Here is a 17,123-nt window from a genome sequence, read left to right on the forward strand (position 1 = left end):
TGATAGGGGAAAGAAGAACAAATTTATTAGAGCTATATATTACAACAGATCGCTTTTACCAATGATCCATAAAAGAATACAAATATTTTTTTAATAAATAAAAGAATACAGATATGAACCAAAAGATATGTCATTAACTAGCTAGAACATCTAAAACAGATATATTGAACGGCATATGTGTAATTAGAAGGTATTTGATTATTACCAATTAAATGAAATTAACTAAAATATTATCACTATAAGAGGAGCTATTTAAATTATATGACTCTGGCAGTGACGGAAATGTTTGCGGTACTTGGTGATCTGGCTTCACGAGTCCTTCTCTCCCTAGAAAGTATTCCCGCTAACCTGCATACATCAAAATGAAGTAATTATCAACTTCTAAGCATTTTTTATATAACAATATGATATTATAAAAAAAAAATATATATATATATATATATATATATACCTTCTAAGAGCTTCTTCATTTGTATCCTTATGAGAAGGCTCACAGACACCGGTCTCCAAATTCACCATTGAAACAGGTTTCTTCAACAAATTCTCCCCAACTTCCACAAGACTGTCCAAGTTTTTCTTGGTGGCAATATCCACCGAAGATACTTTCCCACTCAGCGTGTCGTCCTGAATTCGAAGGTAATGCTTATCGGAGTGCAGGACTTGAAACACGGTGGAGAGGTGGAAATCAACCATGTCGCTACTTGCATGTGTAAATATATCCACCAATGGAGTGGAGTTGTGGCTGTGCAACCACCCCAATATACCCCACCTGGCTGCTTCGTTTGCATCGTACTTCTCATCTGCTTTTGGCGTACCAGTTCCCAACGATATTACCAGAAACCGACCGTACTCTGTTGGCTTGATTAGGAAAAAGTCCGGATTTCCCTGGTGGATTTCTCTGCTCACTTCATTCATTGCTACCAAAGCCTGAAATATACATATATATATATATATATATATATATAAATTAATATTTCTCCAATTAATCAAAAAAAAACAATCGATGAAACGGAATAACTCTCTCATATTTAATTAATTAATCATACGTAATTACCGGGTTGTTAGCGACAACACCACCGTCAATGAGATGGAACTCTCTGACTTTGCCATCAGGGGTTGTGGTTTCAAATTGGTGTGCTGGAAGATAGGTTGGAGCAGCTGAAGTTCCAATGCAGATATCTGAGAGTAAGGCATCCATGCTGGGGTTCTTTTTCACCTACACATTAAAAAACCAGTAGGAAATAAAAGTTAGTTATGTCAAGGAGACAATTAATTATTAAACCTCATCATAGTAGTAGTATTTGAGAGAATACTTATATATGCATGTGTATATACCTCATAGCTGGAGAAAATGGTTGGCTGGAGGCGTTTGACATCAAAAGTTGGGATGACAACGTTTGTGAGAGTCTCATGAAGCCGTCTGTCTCCTAATTTTTCCTTAACCAGTTTGTGTAAATATTTGCCATCATATTTGGGTCCTGTTAGAGCTTTAATCACCTCTGCGGCTCCACTAGCAAGTGGAAAGCTGATTGCATGAAGTAAAAAATAAATAAATAAAAATAATAATAATAAAAACGTTGGTGGTGTTAATAGAGCCATTAAAAAAATAAAAATAAAAAGCATACATGAGAATAGATGTGGAAAATTCCATCTATACCCACCTTTCTTGAGGAAAGATCTTAGGGCAGTGCTCGAGGTAGAAATCCTTGATATCTTTGGCGGCGAACAGAGGACGATTGTTTTCATGATCTGGGACTGTGAGCATGGCGGTCACAAGGCCACCAGTGCTAGTCCCAGTTATCACATCAAAGTAATCAGCAATTCTTGCTTGTTCACCATCCAGCTTCTGCATGTTCATGAAGCCATTCACACTTAAAATTGATGTTCATGAAACAACAAAAAAAATAATAATAAAAATAAAAAAAGAAAAAAAGAAAAACTAATATGAAATGTTGATCGTTTACCTGAAGCTCAGCCTCTAGGAACGCAAGGATGGTTCCTGGAATGAGGCCCCTTATGCCACCACCATCAATGCTAAGAATAGTGATGAGGTTTCCATAGGTTGGAGACTGTAGGAATGATCTTGCTCTCTCCATGAGGAAAATGCAACAGAGACCAAAAAAAAAAGCAAGCAGGGAATTAGCTAGGGAACTGAAAATACAAGACAGACTCAGAGGTTTTGTGAAGCAAACGAGAGAACACAGGCTTGAGAGGAATATGAACTACTCAACAAGGCTCGAGTTGTCCTTTATATAGAGATTATTTTTTCCTACTTTCTGGTCAAACGTTGACTCTGATCTTGTACTTTTCCAAATTTTGAGTTTAAGTTGGACCCGGTTTTTATTTTTACTCAAATGAAAATGATCAATAATACTGCAGTTATCATCCACAAGTTTCCTAGATATGATTTACCAAAACAAGTTTTCCTATATATGATTTTAACTTAGACCACATATAATATTTTATCCTAAAAGAAAAAAACGCTTTACGAGACAATACTCCAGAGTCTCCGAATATGTGGTGGCAAGTGGCGGCTGAACCTGCTATTGGTTAATTCATTAACTTAAAAAAAAAAAAAAGAAAAAGGGCCAGTTTTTTGAATTAGTCAAATTAAGTATAACTCGAAATTATCTAACTCATCGTTTAAAAAAGGTTTGCTATTTATATTACCAATGAAATATATTTCTAATATAACAAATATTAATTTTTTATCGCTGATATAACAAATAATGATAAAACAAAATAGTAAAAAAGTAAACATTTTATTGCCACTTGACATACCATAGATTATGGCTACAAGTGGCGATAAATATTACCTATTCAATTGAACATGCAAATTTAATTTCTTCCTTGTAATGAGGCAGCAAATTCATACCAGCATAATAATGTGCTAAATTTATGGCATATATGATCATATAATATTAATTGGTGCCAAATAAAATACAATATCAATTAGACATTATAAGCAGCAAAACATAAGTGTAACTAGCTACATTAGCAAGCAATGAACTTGGAGACTGAGTCAGGAATATGAAACAAGAAACCGAGTTTCCAAGAAATACGGTTTAACTTGAAAAATAGGGCAAAGGCAATGACCATGGGGTCGAAATATATTTAAGTAGGTGGGGAACAGTAAATTTTCAAAGTGAGACTTTTTGTAATGATGAAGCAATGATAAGAGGACAAGTACTAGGCCTAATTCCACGGAAGTTAGATGGATCTGGAGTTTATTGATTGGTACAAGTGAAAATGAAAGTAGTGTTCGGATACAATCCAAATCTTATATTTGTGTTATTTGCAACACAGACGCGTGCGTAGGTCGTGCATTGAATTTTCTCCGGAACGAGCCAAACAGATTTCTAGCAGATTATGTCTGTGTCTATGGAGACTTGAATTATCAATTTGATCTTTTCAACAAAGAAATTTCTCCTGCCACTAACGTATTTTCCCTCTTCTCTCTCACTGTTTACATTGACTATCTCCTCACCCGGAAACTGATGTCAAATTGACGTCCTTGTTCCTTATGCCTTGTTGGAATTTTGAAGATGCAATCTCGATCGAGAAGTCTATAAATACCCCCATATACTTGAAGAGAAACACAAAGTTGAGAAACTCTCTATTTTACATCAAAGATCGCTGTTAAAACGTTTGCTCTCTCTATATATCTAGATCAGCACCCTAGCTCCATTAATTAATTTATTGCCAAATATCAGTTATGGCCGCTGAAGGAACCAATGTTCAGTTACAGCCTCCAACCTATGGAAATTTAATCACCATTCTCAGCATTGATGGGGGTGGCATAAGAGGGCTTATTCCTGGCACTATCCTCGCCTTCTTAGAGTCTGAGCTTCAGGTGGAGTATATAATATACATCAACGCCAAAATTAATATATTTTGAATAGATGTTTGCCATCAGTCTTATATTTCTCCCCAATAGATGTTCTAATTTGATATTGATAAGTTAGTAATTAGTGTAGAAAATTTTGCTTTGCTTTTCTATGTTACAGAAACTGGACGGTGAGAACGCAAGACTCGCCGACTATTTTGACGTGATTTCTGGAACAAGCACCGGTGGTCTTGTCACTGCCATGCTAACTGCTCCAAACGAAAAGAATCGCCCTTTGTTCGCTGCCAAGGATATTAAGGACTTCTACCTTAATCATTGCCCTAAAATTTTTCCCCAAAATAGGTAACTTTATATATATATATATATATATATATATATATATATATGTATGTATATGCGTTAATGTTAATTAAATACCAATCTCGATTAATCTCTACAAATAAATAAAATGTCTAGTAAGAATTTAACTCCTTTTTTTTTTCTTTTTTTTTTCCTTTTCTTTTTTTTTTTTGTTTTTGTTTTTTTGTAAATAACAGGTGTCCATTATTCCCTCACATGACTAAGATCATAAAAGCTTTAGGTGGACCTAAATACGATGGCAAATATCTGCATCAAATTGTCAAGGAAAAACTAGGCAATACAAAACTACACGAGACTCTTACTAACATTGTCATTCCTACATTTGACATCAAGCGTCTGCAACCAACAATATTTTCCACCTATGAGGTACTTCATCATTCTTAATTAATTCTTCTCTTTCACCTTCCTATTAAAAGTAATATTAATTACATGTTGTTAATGATCACCATCTATATATATATATATATATATATGATAAATTTCTTTCTTTTGTGAGTACAGTTAAAAAAAAATCTTTCAATGGATGCCCTACTCTCAGACATATGCATTTCAACCTCCGCAGCACCAACTTATCTTCCAGCTCATTACTTCGAAACTGAGGATGTTCATGGGAGCGTCAGACAATTTAATCTTATAGATGGAGGTGTTACTGCAAACAATCCGGTATATATATGTAGAAAACATAAATATATTGATGATGTCCAAAATATATATATATATATATAGTTTTAATTTATTAGAAAAATAGTTTCCACTTTATATTAGACACATAATAATATAAACTAGAATTTTAATCATTAATTGATGTGGTATTCTAAATACTACGTGTCAATACTTTTATATTCCTAATGAAACATTATATATATCCATTATATATATGTATTATATTTTGAATTTATAAAAAATATTAAATACTTGTTTTTTCCAACATTGTTTTTTTCTCCAGACTCTAGTTGCTATGGGTGAAGTGACAAAGGAGATAATCAAAGGGAGTCAAGATTTCTTTCCCTTTTCACCATTGGACTATACACGATTTCTAGTTATATCGTTAGGAACTGGTTCATCAAAAGATGAAATGAAATATAAAGCACCTGAAGCTGCTAAGTGGGGGATTTTGAGTTGGTTAACACACGGCGGTTCCACACCTATTATTGATGTGTTTTCCCAAGGAAGTGCCGACATGGTCGATCTTCATCTTTCTGTGGTTTTCCAAGCCCTAAACTCTGAAAAGAATTATCTCCGAATTGCGGTACTTTATTAGCCACTAATTTTAAGATAAAATTTAAAATTAATGTCCATAAATTTGACTTTTATTCCTCAATATTATTTCATTATAAAAAAAAAAATATACACCTATTATTAATATAGACATGTATTCATTTAAATAACATTGGGTAGTGGAAATTAATATTTAATAAAATGCAGGACGACACATTGAGTGAGATGTATCCTCAGTGGATGTAGCGACAAATAAGAATTTGGAACAACTTGTGAAAGTTGGTGAAGGGCTATTGAAGAAACCAGTTTCAAGGGTTAATTTGGAAACTGGACGCTTCGAGGCTGCTAATCACGAGACTAATGAAGAGGCTCTCAGAAGGTTCCAAATAACATATGTTACCTTTATCTAATTTTATTTTATATGGTAATATATGCTTAACATAATTAAATATATAATGAAAATTATTAATTAAACTTGTGATTACTACTTTTGCAGATTTGCGAAAATCCTCTCAGATGAGAAGCGGCTTCGTGATATGAAATCACCCCATGGAAAAAAATTATAAATGCCTGCTTCAGTTTCCAAAGGATATATATATATATATATATATATATATATATATTTTGTCAAAGACTTGTGATTCTTTAGATATTTTATCAAAGACTTTTGAATCTTTCTAAATAATAGTATCTATATTGCGTGTTGGTCGTGTTCTAATTAGTTGAGGTGGAGGGCTAGCAATCAATTCAATCCACCAATTAGTTTGAATATTCGTTATTGTTTTCACTGTATTCAAATAAATCCCCAGTTGTATAATGTACAATTAATGTAACAATTTAGGTGATCACTAAGATCATTCTCATATTACAAATATATGTTGTGCAAAACATTTTATTGAGATGGCTCATTCACATATCTGTTGGGGTGAATCCATGACAAAAATGTCCTTTTAAGTTGATATTGACTCTTTCACCAAATATATCCACAACGAGCTTCAATTAAAATAATCAAGATACCGAAATAGGAGAAGTCCATTAAAATAAGAAGAAAAACGCAGAACACGGTCTGTAAAAGACATACCATGACGCATGTATGTTGTCATCTCCGAGCTAAAGACTTAACTAGAAAAGTATAGTATTACACAAAATTCAACCTTTGAATAACCTTTTTCAAAAGGAATTTAATTATTTAGGACTAGTTTTCATATCTACAGTTAACTTGTATTAGATTGTATTATTTTAAATATAATTTAATCATGTTTAAGTTTAATTCAATTTGATTGGATTATAATTAAATAATTTAAATTAATCAAACCAAATCCTATATAAAAAAATGCGTGCTTAGTTGTGCAAACTAAAAAGACGATCATTTGTTTTATTTCCATATTGGACATTGTCATAATTTTTTATATGACTTAGTCAATTTGGTCCATTTGAATTGTCAATCTAGACCCTAAACGTGACTGCTATCCTTAAGTCAACTTAGTTTGCAAAATTAATTATATATATGTTCGAAAACCAAAGCAAGAATTTTGTATTTTAAAAAAAAAAGAAAATTGCATATATGTCATTACTGAAAGATACAGGAAATTGAGACAATTTCAAGATTAATGTAACACCCCGTTCCAAATCGCACCGGAATCCGTACGCGTTGACCGTTGACCAAAAGGGGTCAAAAGTTGACTTTTTGATTCGGTGAGAATTTCGAGTTGACCAGGGTACCGTGGCGAAGAGCACGATGCCCCGAGTTCGTAGACTGGTAGCACGTCGAAAACAGAGCTACGGTTTGAAAGTTATGGACGAAACAAGTTGCGGTCCAAACTGTCCAGGGGGTGCCGTAGTTGACTTTTTGTTTATGGGGAATTGAGCTTTGACTCGTGCATGGTTGTGAAGTGCTCGTCGATACGAGTTCACAGACTAGCGGCACGCTCAAAACGGACATCCGGTTAAAAAGTTATGGACGTTTGAAGTTTACCGGATACCGTATTATTTTAATGTTTTTGGTCGGTGAACGGTGAAATGCCACGTGTCAGCTTCTGATTGGTCCACGTGGCATGAACAGTGTCACACCGGGGTTTTTATTTGTTAAAAGTCTCGGGGAAGAGAGAGAAAGAGAGAGAGAGAGCCACCGCCGGCCACCGGAGTTTTCCACTGTTCCGGCCGATATACAGTGCACGCGCCGGCCAGCAACGTTGCTCTCCTCATTTCCGGAAAAAACTCCAAATTTCACGGCGAACGGCCACCCGACGCGCGCGGATCGGACCTCCGAAGTTTGGCGGCGAGTTTTCCCCTCCACCGCCGGCCACCGCGAATCGACCCTGTTCCTGCCTATATACAGTACACGCGCCAGCTAGCCTTGATCCTCTCCTCAAGTCCGGCCGACCCACCAAAAATCACGGCCATCGGACCACCGACGCGCCGGGATCGGAGCGTTTTCCGGCGAGGGGCCGGAAATCTTCAAACGGTGATTTCTCCGCCGTCCGACCTCCGTTTTGCTCACCGCCGGTCCCGTTGGATTGCTCTCCTCAAGATCTACAAGTCTGAAAAATTTCACGACCAACGGCCACCGCACGCGCCGCCGCCGGCGACGGTTGCCGGTGACCGCGACGGCTCGCCGGAAAATACTGTTCCGGCGAGTACCCAAAATTTCGGCCAGCTCCAGTCCGCAGTGTTCGACCTCCTGAACCCGAATCCGGCTTCCGTTTCCGCCAATTCATGACAGTTTGGGAGAATTGCAGAGCCAAAACTCGAAAAGCTTTCCGGCAAGATTCCGACCCCGTCGGGTCCGATCACCGGAAAGTAAGACCGAATCCGTGATCCTCATCACGCGAGCTTCGATTCGGTATATAACTCGTAACCCTTTAGATGTCATTTGCTGTTCGTTCCCCGGGTATCCATTTGGAAATTATCCGAATAAAATATTAATATTTTTAGTTTGTGCACTGTGGTTGTTTAGGTGCACGTGCGAGTAGTAGAGTTGATCCCGAGGAGGATCTTAGTTGATTTGCGTGCTCCAGGTGAGTGACCCACCTTCAAAAATTATTTTGGGTAATTAATTATATTTAATTGGTATTTAATTTAGTATCTAAATTATGCTCATGTGGTGTGGTTGAATTATGGTTTTAATGCGGTTTAATTTAATTTATTTGTTATGCATGAGCAAGGTATGTTTCGGTATTAATTTTACGTGGTTTCAAATGTGATTTCTCGGGCATAATTGGGTTAAATATTTTATGAAAATATTTGGTTAAATTTTACAAATTATGCCCGCGGTATTTTTATGGTTGCATCTCGTATTTAGAGGAAAATTGTGGTTTGTTGATTATCGCTGTTTCGTACCGGGTTGTTTAAATAAAAATATGTGGGATGGTGTTTTGTGAAAATATGGTATACTTCCCACGGTGGTTTTTGGAAAAACGGTACGGTTGGTTGTTATTGTTTATTTTTAGACGCACTCATACAGTATTGGTGTTCTGGTGTATGGTGTATGGACACGTGGTTTAGCACGCGGTTATTATATGGTTTAGCGTGCGGTTTTTACTTCACCCGTGAGTTGCCATTGGACCGTGGGCAGGCAAGTTGTTATTGGCCACAGCCGCCCCCCTCCTTGGCCGGGTGATGGTTTTTAGCAGTCGGTACTGTCGGGACGCCGAAGTGACCACTGCAGGTTTCTCTCTTTAATCCCCCGCCAGTCGGTGCTCGGGACGCTGGGTATCGGAGGGCATCACCGGTATATGGTGTGGTGCGTCGGTGTAATTGCAAATAATGGTTTAAACCCCAAAGGTGTTCAAAATTTATTTACTATAATTATTATATTTTTAATATATATTTGGGGTATGTATTTATTTAATTCTTGTTTATCAAATGGTTTAATCCCTTGGTTTTTGGGAGGTATGTACATTGGGTTTTGCGAAAAGGTTTTAAAAAGGGAACATTTCAAACGGAGCGATTGGTGAGAGTTTTGAGGGAAATTATTATTTTCCAACAGTTATTATTATTTATTTATTAATTGTTGGTATTTGTTCCACTCCTAAATTGTTAGTATTTTATTATTATTATTAAAAGGTGTTCAATAGTTCGGGTTACTCACGGAGATGATTAGCATCTCACACTCTTAAATTCCGTTTCCTTAGGTGCAAGTGGTGGTAGATGTTCTTCCGGAGCGAACCAAGTTTTCCGCTGCTGTTGTGTTTCGAGAAGCATCTTTGTACTCTTTCATTTCAGTGTATTATTTCTTTTCAGCCTTGTTGTATTTATGTTGTTTAGCACTTCTTAAAGCTCTGTATACTATTGGGATACTTCTGTTTTATTTATGCACTGGACTGTTGTTGCTTTTGAGAAGTGCTGGAATTTGTAGAACAGTTTGTAGTTTGTGGGAGGAATAAGGGGATGTTTTTAGAAGTGTGTTTTCAGTGCAGGTAGTTTGTGGTAATTAAATCCCTTGGAGAAGGCTCTGTCGGATTTTCCGTTGGAGGGTCCGGTAGGGTTTCCCTAGGATCAGGGCTGTCTAGGATTCCGGGGAAGGAATTCTGGACGGGTCCTGACATTAATTTTTAGGGCCTCATAACTAGTGTACAGAAAGCCTCCATGCATTTTGACGGAACTTCTCGTATTTTAAAAAGAGAAAAAAAAATGCAAATTGAATAATTAATGTGTGTGGATTTGCATTAATTGGACAATGATCTGTGTGTATTAGGCACTGGAAGGAATGAATATTGAGCATTGACGTTTTTGTGTTTTGAAGTTTGAACCCAAGAAATAAACTTCCCTGACTCGAAGAGTAAAATTACATAACAAATTCGGTAGTGTATATATAGGAAGCTCTAAACAATGATTTTTAAGAAGAAATTAATGATTATTGTACATGGGTTATATAGAAGCCATTGTTAAACAGGCACTAAAACAAGGACATTGTACGAAAAATGACATATCGGGGTTAATGTTTATGTGGAAGTGTAAGTATATCCGTTTGTTTTGCTGATTGAATTATATATGGACACGTTTTAATCAGTTCTCTTTGTCTAATATGATCAAATTCCTAAGATTGACGCAGCCATTGCCATTTCATCTCTTCTTTTCTGTCCTCTCCTGTTACAAGGAAAAGAAAAGAAAAAAATTAGGAATATTACGATCATGTTTGTTTCCATTAAATCTGCTGGAAAACTTTTAGGTAAAACATATAATTTTTTTTTTTTTTTTGCTACAACTTTTTCTTTTTAGCTACAATATTAATATTTAATAATAAATCATTCCGTACATTACAAACGCACGGCTTTGGGGGGCTTTTTTCTCTGGCTAGCTAACCCCTAGCCTTGCGTTGCCTTAATGAAATTACCTAATTAGTCTTACCTACAATTCTCGTCAAATCTCATGTGGTATATTACTAATTGTTGGCCTAATTATAGGCCAAGCCGCAGCCGCACCAATTATCTTTGCACTCCACATTCAATGTTCTAAAGTTTTCATCAAATTGGTAATCAACATTAATATAGATTGATTCATTAATTTGAATGGAAAAGAAAGAAAGAATGATACACATATAATTGATGGAGATCTCCTGTTTAACTAATAATAAAATATCATTCTATTTGGAAAAAAATTACTTTTTCACTCAGTTTATTTTATTTTCTTAATAAACATATCAAATGGGATGACATAATATTAATAATGGATAAGATGAAAAAATCGGATGACCTTATAATCGTACTCTTTTTTTTTTTTTTTTCTTTCCATTTTAATTTTTTCTGAACTTTTTTTTTCTTCTTCTTCTTCTTTCTTTTTTTTTTTTTTTTTTTTTTGGGGGGGGCGGGGGGGCGCGGTAGATATAAGTTTACTATTTTTCATAGTAAATGTGAGTTCGCGTTGCAAGAATATTAGAAGGGAAGACTCGATCATTTTTCTAATTTTTTTTTTTTGAATATATATATATGTATACGTATATCATAATAGGAATACTCGGTCAAAGGAATGTGCTAGAGGGCCGTCATTTAGACAACTGTAAATAATAAGAATAATAGTACATAAATAATAAAGATGCAAGCGATCCTCGCCGCCGATCAAAAGTAGAAGAAAGGGATAATTATGCAAAATGTAAACCATTTTATAAATCTGGCATTTACAACTAAAGATGTTGCTTTCATATTATTAGAAATATCCATCCCAAAATGGTTTAATGCAAACCCAATGAAATACATATATATATATATATATATATATATATATATTGTTATGACTTTTAGTTTCTAAAAGTTCAAAGAAACTAAAAAGTTTAAACCGAGTTTTTATTTGCAAAATCAGTAATTAAGTTTTAATTTTTTTTAGCTGATTTCCATTTAATATTAGAAGAATTGAATACGATTACATAGGAAAAATATGTAGATTTTTCGCATATTTGACAATTTGGTCAAATTTCATTAGAAAGATGACTTAGACTTAGATTTAGACCATTAATTTGCATATATATATATATATATATAGAGGAAAAGTTATACTAGTCAATTTGATTAGATTGTGATGGCAACCAACAAGTCAAAACGGCTAGTAAGTTTTGTCTTTTAGATATTTTAGTACTATTCCAGGCCGAATGATCGGGTCAACTCACCACACGTTTCCAATCGCATAGTTTTGAATGTAAAAGAAATTAAATAAATAAACCATTGGGTACTAATTACAAATAATTACGACAATTAATTGCTCAAAAAAAATGATAGGGGAAAGAAGAACAAATTTATTAGAGCTATATATTACAACAGGTCGCTTTTACCAATGATCGATAAAAGAATACAAGTATTTTTTTAATAAGTAAAAGAATACAGATATGAACCAAAAGAGATGTCATTAACTAGCTAGAACATCTAAAACACGTATATTGAACGGCATATGTGTAATTAGAAGGTTATTTGATTATTACCAATTAAATGAAATTAACTAAAATATTATCAGTATAACAGGAGCTATTTAAATTATATGACTCTGGCAGTGACGGAAATGTTTGCGGAACTTGGTGATCTGGCTTCACGAGTCCTTCTCTCCCTAGAAAGTATTCCCGCTAACCTGCATACATGAAAATGAAGTAATTATCAACTTCTAAGCATTTTTTATACAGCAATATGATATTATAAAAAAAATAAAATTATATATATATATATATATATATATATATATATACCTTCTAAGAGCTTCTTCATTTGTATCCTTATGAGAAGGCTCACAGACACCGGTCTCCAAATTCACCATTGAAACAGGTTTCTTCAACAAATTCTCCCCAACTTCCACAAGACTGTCCAAGTTTTTCTTGGTGGCAATATCCACCGAAGATACTTTCCCACTCAGCGTGTCGTCCTGAATTCGAAGGTAATGCTTATCGGAGTGCAGGGCTTGAAACACGGTGGAGAGGTGGAAATCAACCATGTCGCTACTTGCTTGTGTAAATATATCCACCAATGGAGTGGAGTTGTGGCTGTGCAACCACCCCAATATACCCCACCTGGCTGCTTCGTTTGCATCGTACTTCTCATCTGCTTTTGGCGTACCAGTTCCCAACGATATTACCAGAAACCGACCATACTCTGTTGGCTTGATTAGGAAAAAGTCCGGATTTCCGTGGTGGATTTCTCTGCTCACTTCATTCATTGCTACCAAAGCCTGAAATATATATATATATATACATATACATATAAATTAATATTTCTCCAATTAATAAAAAAAAAAACAATCGATGAAATGGAATAACTCTCTCATATTTAATTAATTAATCATATGTAATTACCGGGTTGTTAGCCACAACACCACCGTCAATGAGATGGAACTCTCTGACTTTGCCATCAGGGGTTGTGGTTTCAAATTGGTGTGCTGGAAGATAGGTTGGAGCAGCTGAAGTTCCAATGCAGATATCTGAGAGTAAGGCATCCATGCTGGGGTTCTTTTTCACCTACACATTAAAAAACCAGTAGGAAATAAAAGTTAGTTATGTCAAGGAGACAATTAATTATTAAACCTCATCATAGTAGTAGTATTTGAGAGAGTACTTATATATGCATGTGTATATACCTCATAGCTGGAGAAAATGGTTGGCTGGAGGCGTTTGACATCAAAAGTTGGGATGACAACGTTTGTGAGAGTCTCATGAAGCCGTCTGTCTCCTAATTTTTCCTTAACCAGTTTGTGTAAATATTTGCCATCATATTTTGGTCCTGCTAGAGCTTTAATCACCTCTGCGGCTCCACTAGCAAGTGGAAAGCTGATTGCATGAAGTAAAAAATAAATAAATAAAAATAATAATAATAAAAACGTTGGTGGTGTTAATAGAGCCATTAAAAAAATAAAAATAAAAAGCATACATGAGAATAGATGTGGAAAATTCCATCTATACCCACCTCTCTTGAGGAAAGATCTTAGGGCAGTGCTCGAGGTAGAAATCCTTGATATCTTTGGCGGCGAACAGAGGACGATTGTTTTCATGATCTGGGACTGTGAGCATGGCGGTCACAAGGCCACCAGTGCTAGTCCCAGTTATCACATCAAAGTAATCTGCAATTCTTGCTTGTTCACCATCCAGCTTCTGCATGTTCATGAAGCCATTCACACTTAAAATTGATGTTCATGAAAAAAAAAAAAAAAGAAAAAAAAAGAAGCGCAAATCAAAATGAAAAACTAATATGAAATGTTGATCGTTTACCTGAAGCTCAGCCTCTAGGAACGCAAGGATGGTTCCTGGAATAACGCCCCTTATGCCACCACCATCAATGCTAAGAATAGTGATGAGGTTTCCATAGGTTGGAGACTGTAGGAATGATCTTGCTCTCTCCATGAGGAAAATGCAACAGAGACCAAAAAAAAAAGCAAGCAGGGAATTAGCTAGGGAACTGAAAATACAAGAGAGACTCAGAGGTTTTGTGAAGCAAACGAGAGAACACAGGCTTGAGAGGAATATGAACTACTCAACAAGGCTCGAGTTGTCCTTTATATAGAGATTATTTTTTCCTACTTTCTGGTCAAACGTTGACTCTGATCTTGTACTTTTCCAAATTTTGAGTTTAAGTTGGACCCGATTTTTATTTTTACTCAAATAAAAATAATCAATAATACTGCAGTTATCATCCACCAAGTTTCCTAGATATGATTTACCAAAACAAGTTTTCCTATATATGATTTTAACTTAGACCACATATAATATTTTATCCCAGAAGAAAAAAACGCTTTACGAGACAATACTCCAGAATCTCCGAATATGTGGTTAATTCATTAACTTAAAAAAAAAAAAAAAAAAAAAGACCAGTTTTTTGAATTAGTCAAATTAAGTATAACTCGAAATTATCTAACTCATCATTTAAAAAAGTTTTGCTATTTATATTACCAATGAAATCTATTTCTAATATAACAAATACTAATTTTTTATCGCTGATATAACAAATAATGATAAAACAAAATAGTAAAAAAGTAAACATTTTATTGCCACTTGACACATCATAGATTATGGTTACAAATGGCGATAAATATTACTTATTCAATTGAACATGCAAATTTAATTTCTTCCTTGTAATGAGGCAGCAAATTCATACCAGCATAATAATGTGTTAAATTTATGGCACATATGATCATATAATATTAATAAATCCTACATAATTTTTGTCAGGACCCGTCCAGAATTCCTTCCCCGGAACCCTAGACAGCCCTGATCCCAGGGAAACCCTACCGAACCCTCCAACGGAAAATCCGACAGAGCCTCCCCTAAGGGATTTACTTACCACAATTTACCTGCACTGAAAACACACTTCTAAAATATCCCCTTATTCCTCCCACAAACTACAAATTGGTTCCACAAATTGCAGTACTTAAAAAAAATAAATACAGTAATCCAGTGCAAAATAAATACAACAAGAGTGAAAGAAATATTACAACTGCAATAAAAGAATAACAGGGTACTGCCGAACTAAAACAGCGAGGAAGATCAAGTCCGCTCCGAGTGAACACCGACAACCTGGTACCTAGAGGAACGGAATTTAAGAGTGTGAGATGCTAATCATCTCAGTGAGCGACCCTACTACTATACCATATAATATCACAGTAATAAGTATAAATAATAATTATTTGGAAATAATATTTTCTCTCAAAACCCTTACAATTCTCTCAGTTGGAAAGGTTCCCCTTTTAAAACAATTTCACAAAACCCTTTATTCATATTCCTCGAAAACCAAGACATCAATTAAATACCAGAAGCGGTAACAATTATATTTTTCATTAACATTTTATTTTTAAAACACAGTTTTGAAAATCATTTGATGCACCCACTATATACCAGTGGCGCCAACAGTACCCAGCGTCCCAAGGTACCGCCAGACAGGAGGTTATAGAGAGAAACCGGCATACGGTCGCGTGGCGTCCCACAGCGCCGCTGCTAACCTGGTGTCCCGGCCAAAGGGGGGTGGCCGCCCTCTCCGATGGCATCCACATGACACCCTCATAATATCAACCGCGCGCTACTCACACCCACCTGCGCGCTAATCACATCACCTGCGCGCTAATCACACCCACCTGCACGCTAATCACAACCGTGTGCACACTAACCATCTCACATATACCATATCGCATAATCAGAACACCAGTACGTGCACGGTGCATCTAAAAATCATAAAATCCATAAATTTAAATCATAAAACAAATTTCACATTTTTCATAAATATAGCGGGCATAATCCATCCGCTTGAACCGGGAAATTCTCCACAATTTCTTTATAATCAATGCCATAAATCCCATGATTTCCAAATCCACCAACTCCCAAATCCATCAATTCAAATATCCACATTTTTTTTTCCAAGCATAAATAATTCTCGAATATAATAATCAAATCTCAAAATATTCCATGGGCATATTTTATAAAAATTGAAATCACCAACATAACCAAATATTTTCCTTGAAATATTTGAAATTCAAATCGTGCCCAATTTAATATTAAAACCACACCAATTTCAAAATCCTCAAAACCATAAATTAATTTCACATGGCATAAATTTGTAGAATTCGCATTTTTTTAAATCCAATAAATTCATAAATAATTCTACAATAATCCAATAAATATTTGGCACATAGAAATTAAATTCCAAATATTTAATTCACACATAATATATTCATCAATTAAATTCCCCAAAATTAATTTGAAGGTGGGTCACTCACCTGGAGCACGCAATTAACCCATGATCCACTACGGGATCAATTCTACGACTCACCGGTGCTCCTAGAACAAAATTCACAGACAGTCAAATAAATTAATATTTTATTCGGGTAAATAATACCCGGTACCCGGGGGGTCAAAACACAACGATAACTAAAATTTACGAATCATATACCGAATCGAAGCTCGAGTGATGCTAATCACAGATCCGGTCTTAATTTCCGATGATCGTACCCGACGGGGTTTGAATTTTATCGGGAAGCTTTTCGGGTTTCGGCTCCGCAATTCTCCCAAACCGTCGCGAATTGGTGGAAACGGAAGTCGGATTTGGGTTCAGGAGGTCGAACACTGCAGACTGGAGCTGGCCGGAATTTTCGGGTACTCGCCGGAACAGTAATTTCCGGCGGGCCGCCACGTCACCGGCAACCGTCGCCGGAACAGTAATTTCCGACGGTGGCCGTTTGCTGTGAAATTTTGCAGATTTGTAGATCGTGAGGAGAGCAATCCAACGGGACCGACGGTGAGCAA

General features: G+C 35.7%; 3 protein-coding genes across 4 annotated transcripts; 1 reads left to right on the top strand and 2 right to left on the bottom strand.

Moving 5' to 3' along the window:
* On the bottom strand, positions 1-5,430 carry LOC125423093 (patatin-like protein 2). Of its 2 annotated transcripts, XM_060816920.1 has the most exons (7): positions 5,299-5,430; positions 1,965-2,090; positions 1,662-1,846; positions 1,336-1,525; positions 1,055-1,216; positions 452-927; positions 1-348 (listed from the first exon to the last, which is right to left on the bottom strand). In XM_060816920.1, exons 3-7 carry the CDS (start codon positions 1,763-1,765, stop codon positions 258-260), a joined length of 1,023 nt encoding a protein of 340 aa, XP_060672903.1. In that variant the 5' UTR covers positions 1,766-1,846; positions 1,965-2,090; positions 5,299-5,430; the 3' UTR covers positions 1-257. The 2 variants fall into 2 exon arrangements, with proteins under 2 accessions (XP_060672903.1, XP_048332404.2); XM_048476447.2 differs by lacking the exon at positions 5,299-5,430 and having other exon boundaries at positions 1,965-2,235.
* Positions 3,593-6,314, top strand: LOC107420897 (patatin-like protein 2). Its single transcript, XM_060816921.1, is given in 8 exon segments — positions 3,593-3,853; positions 4,008-4,189; positions 4,384-4,573; positions 4,709-4,870; positions 5,154-5,456; positions 5,633-5,645; positions 5,648-5,804; positions 5,922-6,314. Coding segments are annotated over 8 exon segments (1,215 nt in total). The 5' UTR covers positions 3,593-3,715; the 3' UTR covers positions 5,992-6,314.
* A 5,815-nt stretch (positions 6,315-12,129) lies between these two features.
* LOC107408274 (patatin-like protein 2) lies at positions 12,130-14,365 on the bottom strand. The gene is made up of 6 exons (XM_016015652.4): positions 14,103-14,365; positions 13,801-13,985; positions 13,475-13,664; positions 13,194-13,355; positions 12,594-13,069; positions 12,130-12,478 (listed from the first exon to the last, which is right to left on the bottom strand). The coding sequence occupies exons 1-6, from the start codon at positions 14,232-14,234 to the stop codon at positions 12,388-12,390; spliced, it is 1,236 nt and encodes a 411-aa protein (XP_015871138.3). The 5' UTR covers positions 14,235-14,365; the 3' UTR covers positions 12,130-12,387.
* Between the last annotated feature and the right edge of the window lie 2,758 nt (positions 14,366-17,123).

This window comes from Ziziphus jujuba, chromosome 5 (genome assembly GCF_031755915.1).
Source record: "Ziziphus jujuba cultivar Dongzao chromosome 5, ASM3175591v1".
Classification (NCBI taxonomy): Eukaryota; Viridiplantae; Streptophyta; class Magnoliopsida; order Rosales; family Rhamnaceae; genus Ziziphus; species Ziziphus jujuba.

Bases quoted from the DNA above. Each gene is read 5' to 3' on its own strand.
- LOC107408274 (XM_016015652.4), bottom strand. From the start codon at position 14,234: ATGGAGAGAGCAAGATCATTCCTACAGTCTCCAACCTATGGAAACCTC. The intron at 13,665-13,800 runs GTGGGTATAGAT...TCATGCAATCAG, and splicing joins AAGATCTTTCCTCAAGAGAG to CTTTCCACTTGCTAGTGGAG. The intron at 13,070-13,193 runs GTAATTACATAT...TATATATTTCAG, and splicing joins GTGTTGTGGCTAACAACCCG to GCTTTGGTAGCAATGAATGA.
- LOC125423093 (XM_048476447.2), bottom strand. From the start codon at position 2,096: ATGGAGAGAGCAAGATCATTCCTACAGTCTCCAACCTATGGAAACCTC. The intron at 1,217-1,335 runs GTATATACACAT...TTTAATGTGTAG, and splicing joins CCATTTTCTCCAGCTATGAG to GTGAAAAAGAACCCCAGCAT. The intron at 928-1,054 runs GTAATTACGTAT...TGTATATTTCAG, and splicing joins GTGTTGTCGCTAACAACCCG to GCTTTGGTAGCAATGAATGA.